The 16,797-nt window shown below is 45.3% G+C and overlaps 1 protein-coding gene across 3 annotated transcripts in view; it reads right to left on the bottom strand.

Moving 5' to 3' along the window:
• Nucleotides 1-6,753: 6,753 nt before the first annotated feature.
• The window catches only part of ALG9 (ALG9 alpha-1,2-mannosyltransferase), a 35,486-nt gene continuing 25,442 nt past the window's right edge, over nt 6,754-16,797 (bottom strand). For all 3 annotated transcript variants that reach the window (XM_075116437.1, XM_075116438.1, XM_075116439.1), the window contains one exon: nt 6,754-7,007. In XM_075116437.1, the coding sequence (XP_074972538.1) occupies nt 6,884-7,007 (124 nt within the window). In that variant the 3' untranslated portion in view covers nt 6,754-6,883. The remainder of the gene's footprint in view (nt 7,008-16,797) is intronic.

Raw genomic sequence — 16,797 nt, 5'->3', positions numbered from 1 at the left:
CCCTCCAAAATAGCTGGCATTTGCCACCCTGCTGACATTGGAACAGATGCCTCATTCACACAGCTAGAACTTGGGAGACTGAAAGAGCGAGGAGCATGAGCTCAGGTATGAAGAAGCAACAACAGCAGGGGCAGGCAGATTCTGGAGAAGCAGAGATCCCTTTTTCTTGCCAGCTTCCCTAATGAAAAGCCAGAGAGAAAATAATGGATATTTATAAGCAAACCTGTCTCTAAGGCAGCAGTTTCCAAAGTCTAATAATAGGGCTTGGACTTGTTTATTCCGTGATTCAGACAGCGTTGCATAAAGCTGCTGGAAAGCTCCTGCCTGTCCCCAGAACATATTCCCAAGAAGCTGAGAGTTAGAGGAGGGCCTGAGTCCAGCTACAACGGGTTCAAGCCATCAGAGCACAGGCAGGTTCTGTCTCTTCAGAGGTGCAGTCTGAGCCAGCAGAGGTGCTGGGGCAAACTGGGCTGTGCAGAAGAAATGTAAAAGCCTCCTTCCAGGGAGAGCCAACAACCCACTCCCTGTCTTGAAACAGCAAGGCAAGAAGCCAAGGAGCCTGATAACAGCACCTCTTGCTTTGACCCTTTGGTTTCTCACACCTGCAGCAGCACTGAGCAGAGTCCAGGAACCCATGGTGCAATGCACTGTGAAATGCGGGAAGGGCTGCACCTGCCTCAAATATTTTGCAGCAGTGGAAAGAATGTCAGGGGTGTGGAAAGCTACCTGTCCCCAAAATGAAGGTGAAAACTCAAGTCTGCCGGTTGCCACTACTATGCCTTGACCACAGGGCTGTTTTCAAAGCAGACCTGGGCGTATGGGCAACTGCTTCTGAATTCACCACAAAAACCACATCCAGTGCCCCTGCTGTTGTTTCCTGCTGACTCAGATACAATGTGTTGAAAGTGGTGCAGCTCCTCCAGCCAAGTAGGAGGGGAAGATTAAAAACAGGAAAGGTCAAAACAGCCTCCTCTTTGTATGAGGAGAAAACAGGGCTGGACTCTGCAGCACAGGGCAGCACCTGGACAGCATGTTCTGAGGCAGAATAATTGCAGTGATCAGCTCCCCACCCAGCTCTTTTCCAGACACTCTCTCCAACCAACCCATTTCAACTGAGAACAGAGGAAACTTCCCAGAGAGTGCCTCTTTGCTCACTCCAGGCAGGACAAGTACTACAACAATGTCACATGGACTATTAGAAACCAGAGAAGGCCAGAGCAGCCTTCTCTGTGCTGGGTGTCACATGCAGAAGCTTGCCCTTTTCTAGAAAATGTTGTTTAAAGCCTGTTTTGTCAATCATGTTTAAACACTTACCCTTTTTTTACTAATTCACCTCCCAGGCAGGATTCACAGAGTTACAGGACAAGTGAGTGACAGTATTGCACAAGAACTCAGGCTCCTGGCCCTCTAGTCTAGTCTCTAGTCAGGCATTCAGTCACATGCACTTGTTTGGAAGAGACCATGGAGTCTCTATCTCTGCATCCAGCCTCAACCCTGCCTCTTCATGGATCCCCCAGTCCTGGCTGCAGTTCTCCAGTCTTGCACAGCAGTTACCCTCTGGATGAACAACTGGGCAGGAAGACAGCAGAGGACTGCATTCATCAAGAGTCCTGCTAGGCTATGATGCTCTCTCACCCTGCACATCCACCCTGACCTTTTTTTGCTGCTTAGCAGACACAGCTGGAGTTGGAAAAGCAGACAGAAGGGGCCTTATTAGTACCTCTCCAAGCAAGTGGATATAGACACATGCAGTTTTTCACTGGGACATGCACTGAATCGCAGCAGGGCTGGGATGATAGTCAGGTTCTGACAAATGCTGGGGGAGAAAGTCACAGCTCTTTCCTGCAAAAGTGCCTGGAGAGCTATGGACTCAAAGCCACATAATTTCACTATCAGGGCCTCTCTCCACTGCTACTTTGAGCCCTCCTTACATTAACAAAATAAACATACAACCTACTAACTCGTTACCTTTTGTTGGATGTGGGGTGGACACAAATGCTAAGATAGTCCCTACTTCTGAGGTTAGTGCAAGTGGCAAGGAAAGAGATATTACCAGTAAGGCCACAACTAAGAACTGTCTAAGCATTAGGTTCACTAGAGACAAGGCAAGGGAATAGCAGAGAGGAAACAGCAGTTGGTTGCTGTTTCCTTTTGACACTGACCTTTTGACACTGACCATCACTGTCCTAGGTACCAAACTTCGGTCCTGACCAACTACTGACCTTTGGTCAGTATCATTCACAGGCTGCCCAGTCTGCTTTGGAAGTAACACTCCCCTACCACGCTTTACAGAAATCTCCAGTATGTTGGCAATGTAACATGGCAAGTGTAAATGTTTCCCCATTCCTATGAAGAGTTGTCAAACAGCAGCTGTGCTGTGATATGACAGACCAGCTGCCAACACACTATAAATCTGTCCTAGAACAACCAGCTCCCATGCAGATCTGCCAGCCACACCTGAAAGCCGGCCTGTGGCATTCCCAGCTAGGCCAGCCTAAAGCCTTCCAAGCCTACATGCAGCCCTCAACATTTTATTCACTGTTATTGATGTCCATGTTCCACACACCTCAACTCCTTTGCCCCTACTTCTTCACACACACTCTCAGCTCCTGGGTTCTAAGAGAGTAGATTATTTCAAATAGTTTTACTACAGAAAGAAGACAAAAAATTTTGAACAGGAAAAAAACACTGAGTCAAGGAAAGCTGAAGCATCACCTCAGTGGAGATGCAGTGTCCTTTTTGTTTTCCTTTCAAAAAAGAACAGATTTGCATTGAACATCCTTGGAAACATGTTTGAGTCCAGGAATACCCTCTTCTGACATGCACTGAGCCCAGGCAGAGCCCTAGGCGGAGATGACCAGCTGACACATATGCCCGCCTTTGGAGCATGCTGCAGCTGAACCCCAGGAACAGGCAGAAAAAGCAGGAGCGAAACTGAAATGGAGCTTAAATCCTGCTGCAGCAGACAAGAGAGGAAAAATAGTACTGTGGAAATCGTGACTTCCCCCAGGCTATTTCTGAGAGTGTCAATTTGTCTTATTGCTGGCACTTCCTCAGGGACTCTCCACCTCAGTGCTCCTTGCTGTGAAGACTGGATGAGCTCAGACAAGATGAAATTTACTGGGACCCAGTATTTCACAGCAGCAGTTGTCCAACCTGCAGCACTCTCAGCCTCAGTTTAAAGGTGGAGAAATACTGTCAGCAAAGAAGGAGCTAGGCATACTGTAACCCCTGTACATTCGCCAACTGTGAGTGTCTCGTGCCATCTCCCAGCTTCATGCAAGACACCTGATCTAATCACAGTCATGAGTGCAAGTTTATGCCCATCTATGGTTCTGTCAAGAAACCAGCTTCTGTCAGTGTGTCGGGTCAGATGCTAGCAGCACTGCAGAAAGCCGTCTAGATACCTTCTTTTCCAGAACTAGCCAGAATAATAGAAGAGCTCTTTCTCCAGAGACAGAAAGGAGACAAATGTGGATTGCGTACACAATCCTGATGTGCTACCCAACAGGTTTTATCACAACATCCCTCTCTGCCCAAGGCAACTCTAGGCAGGGAATCCAGCTGCAGCAGATCAGAAATTTGTGGTTTGACCCTTTACCCACAAGCTGACAAACCACAAGACTTTATTTATTTTTTTAACAGAGATCATAAATTAGCTGTCTCAAACCTGCCTCCTCACAATGAGATCATACATATGCTTTAATTAGGGTCAAAGCAAAAAGAAAAGGAAGGAAAAAAAAAAATCAGAAGCCCCTCCCTCAAGCTTCCTAACAAAACTAGAAAAGCAAACTACAAAATGCCTTTAAAAATATTTTTTTTGGATGTAGCTCCACCTTTTGGCACAAACGTCTTTGCATCCACATCTGCACTGAAAAAGCAAGATCCTTCATCCACCTAAACCTCAGCCAGGTAGGCAGTTCTCGCAGTCTCTTCCTCAGGCTCTGATGCACAGACTCCTTGGACTTCTACTGCTCACTTCATCGAGTCTGTTTATTTACGAGTAATCTTCTCACTATTGATGGCTTTTTGCTTAATCTCAGGACTGCAGAGTCCCAGCAGTCCTGACTTGTGAATTATGAAAAGATATGGGGAGCCTTAGCATTTCTTATCAGAAATCTCACCTACAGCTCAGTCTTTATCATAGAAACACCATTAGCAGCAACTTCACCTTCTCATTCCCAGTGGCTTCAGCTGGGATCGATAGATTGCCTCTGTGCTACATTCTGGCTGCCCAGTAATGCTACCCATGAAAACAATTATGCATTAGCAGGGGGTAAAGGAAGAGAGGCCCTGGCTCCTTTACCTGCTGCCAGGAAGGCTGGTTCTGTGCCAAAGACACTAGCTGAGAAACAACTTGCAGGCAGACTCTACGTGTGGCCTTAAATGAGTTGTTGGGTTAAGATCTTTGCAGCAATGTGACTCCCAACTTCCCCCTGAAATCAGCATTAAAATGTGATCTACTCTTGTCATCAATGAGAGTAACAACCCTCCCTTTCTCTGCCTCATCTCTTTAGCCTGCAAATTTAGCAGGACGGACTCCACCTGTTTGCACCGTCAGCAGCAAAATGGAGTCCCTGCCTTGGTTTGAAACTTGAATGCAAAGCTGTCCAGCTGTCCACTACCTGTAGCCACACTTGCATTTGCTGCCAGGAACCAAACATTTGCGACATTCCTCTGAAAAACACTGATAATTCCTAATTATTGCCAAGTTATGTCTCCCGCCACCACCCCAAAACAGGAATCAAACTGGAGGGGAAGGTGGAGCAGCCACAGTCATTTAGAATGGATCTTGACCGTACTGTCTTTTCACATTAAACATGAGGTTACAAGCTATGACAACATGGAACAGTCACACAACAAGCACCAGAAAGAGGTGCAATTGGCAACTGCGTTTGTTTCTTTATTTGATTTAAGGTCAGGGATTACCAAGGGGAGAGACAACAAGCAGGGCAAGAGTTTTGGTTTTGATTTACTGGCACTGTAGAGCCCTGCTCAACACTTGAAAACTTTTATGATGGGTAGAGCTTGCGGGAGGGAGGTGAGGGAATACTATGGACACAGAAAATACAACATTGACCTGCAATGTGACTCTGCCCTTCCAGACCAATTCACCTAAGACACCAGTTGCTTGGCTGAAAACCCTGAAGTTCCAACTTTGACTCTTCTTTGCAGAGGGTGAAATCCATCTCTCTGAAGAGAGTCAAGACCACCACAGACGGTTCCCTAAACCTTCAAAGTTTAAATTTAGATTCTCAGCTTCAAACTACTCCTGCATCCAGTGGGGGTGCAATGGAAAAGAATGGCATTCTCCATGCTGTAATCACGCACTGATTGTTCTTATCATGTTTTGCACTTTCTAACCTTTGTTTCTAATAGAGCACAATGCTGTTGAAAAAACTCTCACTTAAAGAAATGCAGGGGATTCAGAACCCCTCTCCCTATTGCTCTGAAGTTGCTGTTATTATTCAGCCCATGCCTTGCCCCTCATCCAGCTCCTCCTGCTTTGTCCCAGTAGTATCACGTCAGATCACAGTCCCGTTGGTACAGCCTGCCCTTCCCATCCCGCTCAGCTGTTAACCCGCAGACTGTCCAAAAGACCTGCCTAGCACTGCATTCTGCACCTGGACCAACACACGCATCCTCAGAGGCACACGCTTTTCTGTTTGGATCCCAACAGATTCTAAACATACAAATCTGCTTCCTGATCCACCTGCTCTGGCACTCTGTAACTGCACATGCAAACCAATCGAATCCCAGTCATAGTGGTGCATGGAGCTTGTGCAGCCTTTTTGCAAAAGGAACTTCCTCTCTGCTCCATCTCATGCCATTCCACCTCCACCGAGTTCCAAGGATGTGAGTGAAAACGGCTCCCTTCACCTAGCTTTTGATACTGCATGTTTTAAAAATTGAGATACAATAATTACAGCATTGCCCTGAAGCATATTGGACCAGTGTAACACACACTGTCTATTCTGGGAAACAGAACTGAAAAAAAACCAAAACCCAAACAATTAATCCTTCTTCTCTCTAGATGTTTCCAGAAATTTTAAGACGCTGTAGTCTAGAATTCAAAGGATGTTATAGGTATCTTTTAAATGATATTAGAAATACCAGACAAAACCTTGGTTTCACAGATAACAAAAACACTCTGATCCCATTAAAACAGATAACGGGCTCAACTCTTAAGTTTGGGGTTTTTTCTCCCAAAAGCACAGGTTTATCCTTGAAAGCATCTCCTGGACAGAGCAATTTTAGGCTGTTTCTCTATGGTGCACACTACTTCATTCCATGATATTCAGTGCATTTCAGTTAATTGTCTCTCAGGTGCTTTCCTCTTTTCCCTTTCCTTTTCCTTAAAAAAAAATAAAATTTCCTTAAAAAAAAAATAATTTCCTAAACGTTGTTACCTGAAAAAATTCCCTAGGAGAAGGTGAGCACTACTGAAGCAAATGAGGACAGTGGGGTAAGGGCAGGGAGAAAGAGAGCAGCTGAGCTAAATTTTCCCAGTGGCAGGTTGCAACCTGGAGCAAAACCTCATACTGTCATTCCTTTTTATTCTCCATTTTCCTCTTCTCTGGTGTAATAGATAATAACACAGGGAACAGCAGGGATAATACATTCGTAGGTGGCTGCTGGATTTTCAAATGGTTTCTTACCAATATATTCTCTGTAGGCAGACCAGAGACCTGACACTAAGAACTGAAAGCAGATGATGCACCCTTTTTACAGCTGGAAGCTTGCAGAGCGAAATCACTTCATGGGAAATCTTTATTAGTGTATCTTAACAAGTGCAATCTTTCAAAAAGGGAACTGAAGATGGCTTAGGCAGCTGTCCAAGAGTGTCAGCAGATGCTTTTGGTTTTGTTGCCCAGGTGTGTGGCTAGCCTCCCATTTTTTTCCTGGCTTGCTTCAACCTCCGGGATTTCAGAATAGTATAGTTTGCATACCATGTGTACTGTTCTGAGAGGAGAGGGACGTAGAATGCACGCAGCAGCTTTGAGGACCTGAAACCAGAAAGGAAAAACAAATAATCCTTAAAGCGCTCATTAGCCAGTATGTTCAAAGCAATACAAATGATGCTTTGCAAAAGATTGAGGCTGGAGAGTCATTAGCATGAGGAACGCTAATGGTTCAGACACACAAAGCCCGGTCCCATTTTCTCCTTGCTGGTGGGACCAAAGCAGGTTTGTGCCAGCATCACCAATTTAAGAGCAGCAGCCTGCCCAGTTCTTCAGCATGCCCACTATCCAATCCAGTAGGATTAAGGGGGAGAGAGAGGGCAGGAAGGTCACTACCTTATCGATTATCGAAAGAAGCTTAGATCTTGGATATCACTGTCCAAAAAGCAGACGGTACAGTCCTGTGGGCCTTTGGTATGATACAGATAGGCAGGGCTCCTGTTCCTCAGGACGCACAATGAAGGTGAAAGATAGCAAGGCTGCATTTAGCTCCTGGCACCTCCTCTATCCAATCTTTCTGGCTGCCTATTCCTCCACGCATGTCTGAAGGGCGGACAGTAGCTTTGATAGGCAATGGCATTTTGAAGTTTTGCTCTTGTACTGATCGTCTGTTGAGGGTATTGAATTAAAGAGGGATGGACTGCTCTAAAGCCTGCAAGGCAGTTTGCTGCAGGCTGCCAGCATTCACGCCATGCCCTGCTAGTGCTGGGAGCTGGTATTTCACAGCATTTTGCAACAATTGGACCAATGGAGTACTCAAGCATGGAGGGTTTAATGGCTGCATCAAATTGGTACCTTTTGTTTGGTTGCTAATTGCTGGAACTGTGCTAACTGAATACAATTTAAATGCATGTATTCTTACTGAGAAAACTAACAGTAAAATCCAGGTTTAAATGTGAAGTAGACAAATATCCTGCAGCAGCAGCACTGAACCTTGCTAGAAGCTTCAAAAACTTGAGCAACTTATTAAAATCAGGGCTGGGGGAGAGTCTTTCTTCCTCATCATTGAAGCTTATCTCTTTAAGATCAACTTGTCGGTAAACTATCAACCCTTGACAGATAAAAGTCCAACTCCATCCACATAAAGTTTGGAAAAGCAGCAGCAGCACTCTGATTTACAGCATGCTAAGTGGTCAGGGATGGTACATAGACCCAGCATATACTGCTGGTCACTGCAATTCACACAGCTTTGCTGGTGACACAACCAAGGTTCTGGGCATCCAATTCAAGTAACTTTTTCAGAAGAAAGATGAATTGTGTTTTGTTTGCTTATTGTAAGGCAGCACTGGATATCTTTCAAAAATGCGGTCTAAAAAACAATGGCAGGAACTGCCGCTGTGAACTACGTCTCCCTGGAGGCTCCCAGGGTTCTTCGCCTTACTGTAAATCATCTGGGAACAAGCAGCTCCTAATCTCCTGCAACTTGGAGTAAAAGACCATCCAGGAAAAGACTGGTGATATCTACTTGCACTGGCATAGCACCACTCAGGAGCAGGGTCCTGTTACATAAGATGCCATACAAGCACAAAGCAAGGCATTTTTCAGTTGAAATGTACCCTCTTTAGACAAAGTGACAGGCAAAGCAGTATTCTTCCCACACTGGAGAGGGGAAACTGAGGCAGAAAGTATTGTCTACTCTCAAAGAGACTAAGCAAGTCTGTATTCCTAAAATTTACAAGACCCACTTTTAGCTGTGAGACTCTGCCTCCTTTCACCATCCAGCATCTTTTAAGCCTGCTTTTTGCCAAGCACTCAGCTTGTGCTTTAGGATATAAAAATGCTGATTGCTTTACTTCGAAGAACAAAAAGCTCAATGATAATACTTAGGCCCCATACAAATTGTAAAGCACCCAGCAAAGTTCCTAAATAAAACAATCACTGGAAATGGTTGCTCTTTGTGAATTCCTGAGGTGCTGGAATCGAGAACATGTTCAAAGCATAATCTCTTACGAGCAAATAACTAGGCAGAAGATGGTAATTTCGGTGTATTCTGAACAAGGAACATTTTTGCAGCTGTCATTTCCTTGCACTTGGAAATTGGAGGGCAGCCCTCCCTCCAGTCACTAGAAGCAACAGCATCCCTTTGAAAACAAGTGCTTGATTTTCCTCCTCCATCTCTTGTGGCTAATGAACATCATGTCATTGCTGAACTTATTCTGGCATCTCCTCCTCTGAGCCTGACAACCCAGCATTGCTACCAAGGCTGTTCTCTGTGAATGGTGTGGTTTCGTGTCAATTCCCTTTAGCAAAGAAAAAGGAAAGAAAAACAAGAAAAAAGAAAACAAGAAAAAGAAAATGTGTTCAAGCTGCTTGGGATGCTGTTTAAAACACGGAAAATGAGAAATAAGGCAGAGTACCAGCTTGCTGCTACCTTTTAAGAAGGGGACAGAAATTAGCATAATTCCCCAGAGCTCAGGGTGTGTGCTTGGGTTAAGATGAAACAATTTGTTGAACTAGCTTTGTGCTGTTTAGTTCAGGAACAGAGAGGAAGGTAGCACCTTCAGCTGATGGCTGAGTATACAGTCTAGCACTAAAAATGCTTTCAGTCCCTCAGTCCAGACATAGAACTGACAGCAGTCAGACAACAGCACCTAGCTCCCATCCTCCCCTTGACCTAGATGCATATACATATTGACAGCCTGCCCAGGCGAGCACTGTATGATGCAGTGGGCACCCCGTAATGGTGGGTCTGATTGCTGGAGCAACAGAACTAAGGCCCTGCGTTTACCCTCAGTGCTGGTGCCTCTCACAGCTCTGCAGAAACACTACTATCTTGTCTGTACTTCCTCTTCTTTATACCTTTTGTGAGAAATACTCCCTATACCTTTTACTTGTTGCTATTCTAAAATATTGGCCCAATGCAGCTCACACAGTTGTGCTCATACGGTCTTTACAGCATATGTTCAGAATGTGCAGGATTCAGCTTTGCTTTCTAGAACAAAAGCATGTTCCAGGAGCTGGTAGTAGCAAAAATCTCCAAAATAAGACAGCTCAGTGTAAGCATCCTGAGTTTGCAGACAGCCTGAAACAACAACTCTGAGCAATGAAAGCTCTCCGCGTGCCCTCAACTTTGCCGGCAACTCAGCCCTTATTAGCAGCAGTTTAAATGGAAGTGTTCACTATTTCACAGTTTATATCAGCAGTGAAATGGAAGGAGAAAAAATTGTTGGTAAAAAGAAAAGCAAAAAAGAGCCAGGAATGATTGATGGAAAAAAATACTGAGGGTGGAAAATTATGAGGAACTCGGAGCAGAAGATAGCTGCTCTTCCCACCAGTGCATGTCATACATAATGTCAAGGCACTCATGACAAATAACAATACAGTGAATTGGTGTATAAAGGCCACAACTGATCTACATTCCTCTACTCCTCCCGCAAAACAAGAAGTACGTGGTCCAAGAATGGAGAGCTGTAAATCTCATTTAGCCACAGAAGACCCCAAAAGTGAACTTCACCCTGCTCTCAAGGTGAAATGATGTATTACTCAAACTGCCAAGTCCATGAGAAGTCCTTGGTTTCCACCAGATGTTAGCTAGTCGGGCTGCTGGTGCCATAGCAAAATGACTCTTCACTAACAAGGCCTATAAAGGTGAAAAGGGAACAGTTTACATTGGTTCCAGTCACCCACTCTAAGGACACAGATTAAAAACGGCAACAGAAAATAGAAGAGGCGTTAAAAATAATAACATTAATGTGCTCAGAGAATCACATCTCAGATATAAAAACATGAAACCCTGAATATGGCATGGAAAATGGTAGCACCAACATATCTGCCCCACAGCTTTAAGGTCAACCTTTGTATTTGTCCAGCAGCAACTTTCTCACTAAAAAGAGGTCCAGACTGGACACAAAAACAAGGCTACTCTCTCTGCTGCTGGCAACTACACAGTAGCAAAGCCCTGGATGCCTGCTCTTATCAGCATCCGTGAGAGAACCACGGCTGCTGATGCACCTACAGCTCAGGAAGTCATGACAGACCTTTAAATTCAGACAGGGAACCTTTACCTCCTGTCACCTCGCTTCACCAGGCTCAGCAACCTCAGACAACAGATGGCACATGAAGGGGCTGGGACGACAGATTACAGTGAATATATATATAATATTCTATTTGCATTTGCTTCTAAATTTGTCCCCCAGAGGCTGTGTACTCTGTGTAGTCTTAACCAGCATAGATTTCCCAAGCAGCATGTTGGTAGCAAGGTCAAGGCCACAGTCACTCCAAGCTGGGTAGCCAAGAGTCTAGTGCAGTGCTACTGGAACACTGATGCAGCAAGGCTCTTTCAGTGGAGGGCTCCAGGCCAGAGCCAGGCAACAGGCAAATTCTGCCCAGCTCTTGCTGTGCTCCAGACATGGGAGATATCGCACATTCCAAGGGGGGTCTGAATTCTTTTCCAGTTTTTTTGTTTCTAGGGGAGCAACTGCTGCAGCACCCAGAGCAGCTCCCAGTTTAGACAGAAGTGCATAGTTACCAGTATGCCCGGCAGAGCTGGAACCACAGTGCTGTTTGGTGCTAAGCGTATTTCTGTAAATTACCTACTGGACTTCAGGAGAAAGCAACTCAACAGTCCTGTTCTATTAATGCCATTGGAGGCTCTTCTGGAATGGGAGCAAGGACTGCTAAGCGAAGATGTTCAAGTCCAGCCTCCCAAGCTCATGGACTGACATGGAATGGAAGCAGTTTGATACATGTAGCGGGGGAAGATTCTTCCTAACTTCATCTTGTAACCTCAACTTCTTACCCCAGTGACAGCAGAGTTCAGAAAGAAGCATGAGAAGGAAGAAAAGAAGGGAATGGCAGAAAGAAGAGGCAGGAGGAAGTTGAATCTTTGCCATGTGGGCAGGACCTAGTACCTTCTAGCTACAGGCACGCACAGGAAGATCATGATCAAAGCTCTCTGAAAACCCATTAACATTTGCACTTCCTCTAGGTGTTCAGTTTTGTACCAACCATGCACCTACAAAATAATTTAGTTACTTGTAAAACAGAAGTAGGGAAAACATTTCATGTAACAGGGAGGAAAGCACCATTAAAGGGAATGAGACGGTCTCTTACCAAACCAGGGTAATGATATGCTAGAACAAGGTGACCGAATAATTAATTTTGCACTAAGAATATTTCTTCTAGATGGAAAACCTAAGCGTTTGGAGCAAGCAGACAGCTCAGCCTAAAGAGCTGGAAAATATGTGCTCCTCAGTGGGGAGCTGTAATATATTTCCCCTTTTCTATGCCAGATTCAGAGTGCTCAGCCAGTATAGAAATAAATGGACCTGGACAAAGCAGCTTCCTGAGGAGCGTAATTAGCTGGCGGCTTGGAGTACTCTCTAATTCAATTAGCAGCACCATTTATCGGAGCCAGCTGAGATTTACATTTGCACTTGCTGACGTCAATGTGAGACTCACAGTGAGTCCCAGAAGCCTCCAGTTCACCAAGAGTGAATTGAACTGCTGGGGTCATTTATTTTCAGAGAACAAGAGCTGGAGTTTGGGTTTGGGTGGGAAGGAGTTTGATGGTTTTTTTCCCCAAATGCGCCTTGCTCTGCAGCCACTGAGCTGCAGACCTGAAATCTACACTGGCAGTTTCCTTCACAGCTCAGTTCAAAGTTACACTTCTTCTGTTCCTCCTTCCCTTTTATAACAAAAGCTGCATTTTCATAGTGTTTTTACACTGACGTCATAGGTAGCAGGGGACATCTCCAAATCACTGTGTGCAAGCAGGTCCCGGATTTGAGACATACATCATTCTCCTGAGCTGGGGGGTGGGGGGGAAGTACATGCTCAGAAATACAAGCAGCCTGGATCATTACAGGAGTTCTTGATGCATCTTCACTGACTCTACCCACAGTCCTGTGTGTCTGACCCCAGGAAGAACTCTCACCACAGATCTACTAGCTCTGGGATCCTTTCAGCTTACCAATTTCTAGCACCTAACATGCTGTTACAACTGTGTTACTGCTGCTCTCCTGCAGCTAAACTCCCCAGAATGATCAATTTCTCAACTCTAAGAAAGACAGCACTGCCTAGCTTTGTTGTCTCACATAAAAATGAAACAAAAACACAGAAGTGTTTTTGCTGGGATTTCCATACCTTTTGCACTATCAGGCCTGCCAACAACTTTCTGGACTATATAAGTACTTGCTGCATCCCTGAAAGAGTCTCAGGGCATCATTGATGCCCTTAGAGAGCCTCCCAGCTGGATGAAGTGGCATCCTCTTGAGATTCAGTGTCCTCCTCCTGAGGTTCTGCAGTGCCTACTCTAGAAGGCTTGGTACTCTACAGACTGGGATAAGGACAGAAGCAAGCAAAGCAAGGGCTGACTAGCAGCGAGACTGCTGCAGCAACAGATAGAAACACTCACCAGTAACACTTGCTTTGCAAATGAGGTTTTCCAATCTCAACAAAAGGACAGTAGCTAATGCCTGGGTCTGCAGGGTGAGACAGACCCTCACATCTCATTTAGTTGCTAGGCAGATCGGCAACTGCCTCTAGCTAATTCATCTGTCAGCCACCGATCTACTGCAAAACTTGTGTCATTTCCCCTTTTGAGAATTGCTTGAGCCCCATTATTTTATGCAAGTTACAACTCAGTCACACTTAGGGAAAAAAAAACAAAGCAAACTTATCTTAGAAATGCTATGACGCATTCAGAGCAAGGAGCTCAACAGACCGATTATGAACATTTGCCATGGGAAACCTTGATATTGATGTTGCAGCAAAATTCCAATTGTTGGATGCAAAACAATGCAAAGGCATATACCTGCCACTGCTATTATGAAGTTGAAGCTCCTCACTCTCTCATTCATTGCCAACAAACTCCTGGAGATAAGTGGGGAGCTAACAAACTTTTGACCCAAATTGGTCACAAACTGCAACACAGGAAGAGTTTAAGAGACCTGAACAGAGTCATGGGAGCACCAAGTTCCAGCTAAGCCCCTTATCACTCATCCACCCTACCCCTTCTCCAAGGGTCAAATTACAGAAAGAAATTTAAAATATATGACAAAAAATTATGAAGCAGGCAATCTAAAAAGAGCCTTTCTGAAATTTCTCTTGCTCATACTGTTGTGGACGGACTGACAAAAGGGGCCTTGACCTTATCTGCAGTATCCAATTTTAGATGTGATACTTTAAATGACACACTGGCTAAAAACAGAGCAGAGCAGACTTTGCGTGGCTTGGTTCTCTTTGCTCTTCCATGAGTACCATGCGTTTTCTTGGGAAGCTGTGCCCACTGCTACGCATTTGCCCTGCTAGGCAGGCCATGGTTCGTGGCTTACTGTTCTTCAGGGGGAACAGGGAATCCGTCAGACAAGCAGGGTGACAAGACAGGGAGACACTGCTGGTTCTCTCCTTCAGCATCAGTGATATCCGGCAGGTAAGTACGCACCCTTCACCAGCACTGTGCACTCGAGCTGCCCCACCTGCAGACTGCGGAAGGTCTGCTGAAGGGACAGAGCCCAGCGCTCCAGACTGCGGGAGCTCTGGATGTACTAACAGCAGGGATGGAAATCAGACCTGCTGCTATGGCAACCTGGCCTCCTCCACCAGTGAGAGCACCACACCTCCCCTCTGCTCCAGCTGTGAGGCATTGATAAGGAACAGCATGGAGAATTTCCATGCAGCACAAGAACAAGAGTGGAGGAGGCTGACAGGTGACACCAGCAGGCCTAAGGATCTGACTGCCTGATCTCCTCTTGGGACATTCTCTGCAAACCCTCTTCTATTCCAGTCTCCCACTAACGCAACAGCGTCTTTTGTTAAGGAGGACACAGCAGCCAGAAAGATCCCTTTCCCTGCCCCACCACCTTTAGATGATCTGTTCTAAGGTCGTGATGACTGCTTAGCCAGTGAGTATGCTCCCCTTTCCCCACCCCCAGTATTCTACATTTAGATCTCATCATTACTGGGGTCAATATGCTCTGAAGTTTCAGGATCTCTCTGTGACTCCTGGCTTCTCACAACAAGCTGCTGCTCCATGGTGAGATACCACCTTTGCTACAACAAGCCAAGCCATTACTTCCAGGGGTAACAGCCACATGCACTCTCCCTTCACAAGCCAGACATGAAGGACCACACACAGAAATCTACACCCCTGTACTGAGTGGGTTACCAGTTTGGCTGCAGGCTTGCAGACATACTTAGCCAACCAGAAACATTCACCTTAGGAATCTCGCTGAGATTTAGATGATCTAAACGTAACCCACAGTATCATGTATCAAATCAAAATGATTGCACAGGTTTTCACTGCCAAGCTTGGGAATAAGCTACCAGCCTCAGCCTGGCAGGAAGTACTTTGACAGCATTTCCCCTGGAAGCACAGAGCTGCAACACCATATCTACCTATGTATTTAGCCAAATTCCTGAGAAGCCAGCCAGATATTTATGCTTGGCAGGATGCAGTGGCTTAGCTGTAAATAAGGACATTCCTTAATCCTATAAATTTCCCCTAATAAGAAGGAGGGGAAGAAAGAAGAAAGAAAAATGACATAGCGTGACTCATGTAGAAACAGCATTAAAGCAGTGAAGAGAGTGACAAGGACTCATCTCAGTACTGAGCTATGCGTTTGGCTCTAGCTTAACTCCTTGCACTGATTCTGGTAAGCACTGCAGGCTGCAGTAGGGTCAGGATTGAGATGGCATCAGATGTACATGCACCTTACAGGAAAAATCCCCAGCAGAGTTAGGAATGAACAAAAAAGGCTGCATGGAAGTGGAGGATTCAAAGCACTCCTGTCTGTCCTGTGGCAAGGCCCACAGTTGCAGACTCAACTGCCTCCCCACAAAAGGGGCAGATACACTGTGCTGTCGCTTCCAGACAGATGCTGGTTTGTATTCAGCAGGGCACAGCATCTAAGGGGATATGAAATGGGTTCAGAAGAGAGAGCAGCGGTGTGTCTCTCATGAGCTTTAATCAAAAGCTCAGAGGCTATGAGCAGGGACTCAAAGTGCAATAACTCAAAGAGCCCCATGAGGCACACCAACTCCTTCTCTACCAAACATCATTTAAGTACAGGAAAAATGAGCAAAAGTGGAAAGAAGCCATGGAGAATCCAGGACATTCTGGAGAAGTCTAAGAGATGTACAGCCATACCAGAATAATTCACTTTGCTTTCATTAGGCAGACTAGCATCTCTGCGGCAGACAGACACTACCTCTCAAAGGGAAAATTACCCCTAGCAAATTACACCCCCATGGTTTTAAGACACCCCAACGTGTCTTAAAGGCTCATTTGGACCTGTCTCAGTGCCTCTGATTGACTTCAAAGGACTTCAGACCAGGTCCATACAATCAAAGCTTGGCTGTTCAGCAGAGGATAGCAAGATAAACCAGCTTTAAAAACACATGAATGTCTCTTCAAAGTAGAAATATATATTCAGGGTTATATGCTCTGCACAAGGAGCCCTTGGCAAAACAGAAGCAGATGCTTCTATTGCCTCATTATTAAAACTCATTGACCATCTCATTCTCCCTTCCTAAAGTCCTGCCCAAATGTAACAGCAGGTCTCTCATAAAAGATAGTTCATGAAAAACCTTGTCAAGAAAACTTGTTTGCGTCAGCAAGCTGGGAACACTAGAGCACTCCTGGGAGTTGCTCTAACATTACCATTCTTTCTCACTGTTAAACTGCATTTACTAGCCCACCCCTCCCTGCAGAGGAAGTAATGAGGTCTCACACAGAATACAGGAGGGCACTGAACTCTCTGTTAGTTTTTCACAGAGATTTTTCCAGTCAACCTCTCTGTCCTGTTGTAACGGCTACATGACCAGAGCTTTAAATGACTAAATAACCATCCCCTTACAGCTGAGGGTTTCTGTATCTGCAGGAATGTAGTAACAG

This window comes from Phalacrocorax aristotelis, chromosome 22, assembly GCF_949628215.1.
Source record: "Phalacrocorax aristotelis chromosome 22, bGulAri2.1, whole genome shotgun sequence".
In the NCBI taxonomy this organism is placed as follows: domain Eukaryota; kingdom Metazoa; phylum Chordata; class Aves; order Suliformes; family Phalacrocoracidae; genus Phalacrocorax; species Phalacrocorax aristotelis.
The sequence above is the reverse complement of the archived record's forward strand: the minus strand, read 5'-3'. Positions and strand labels throughout refer to the sequence as shown.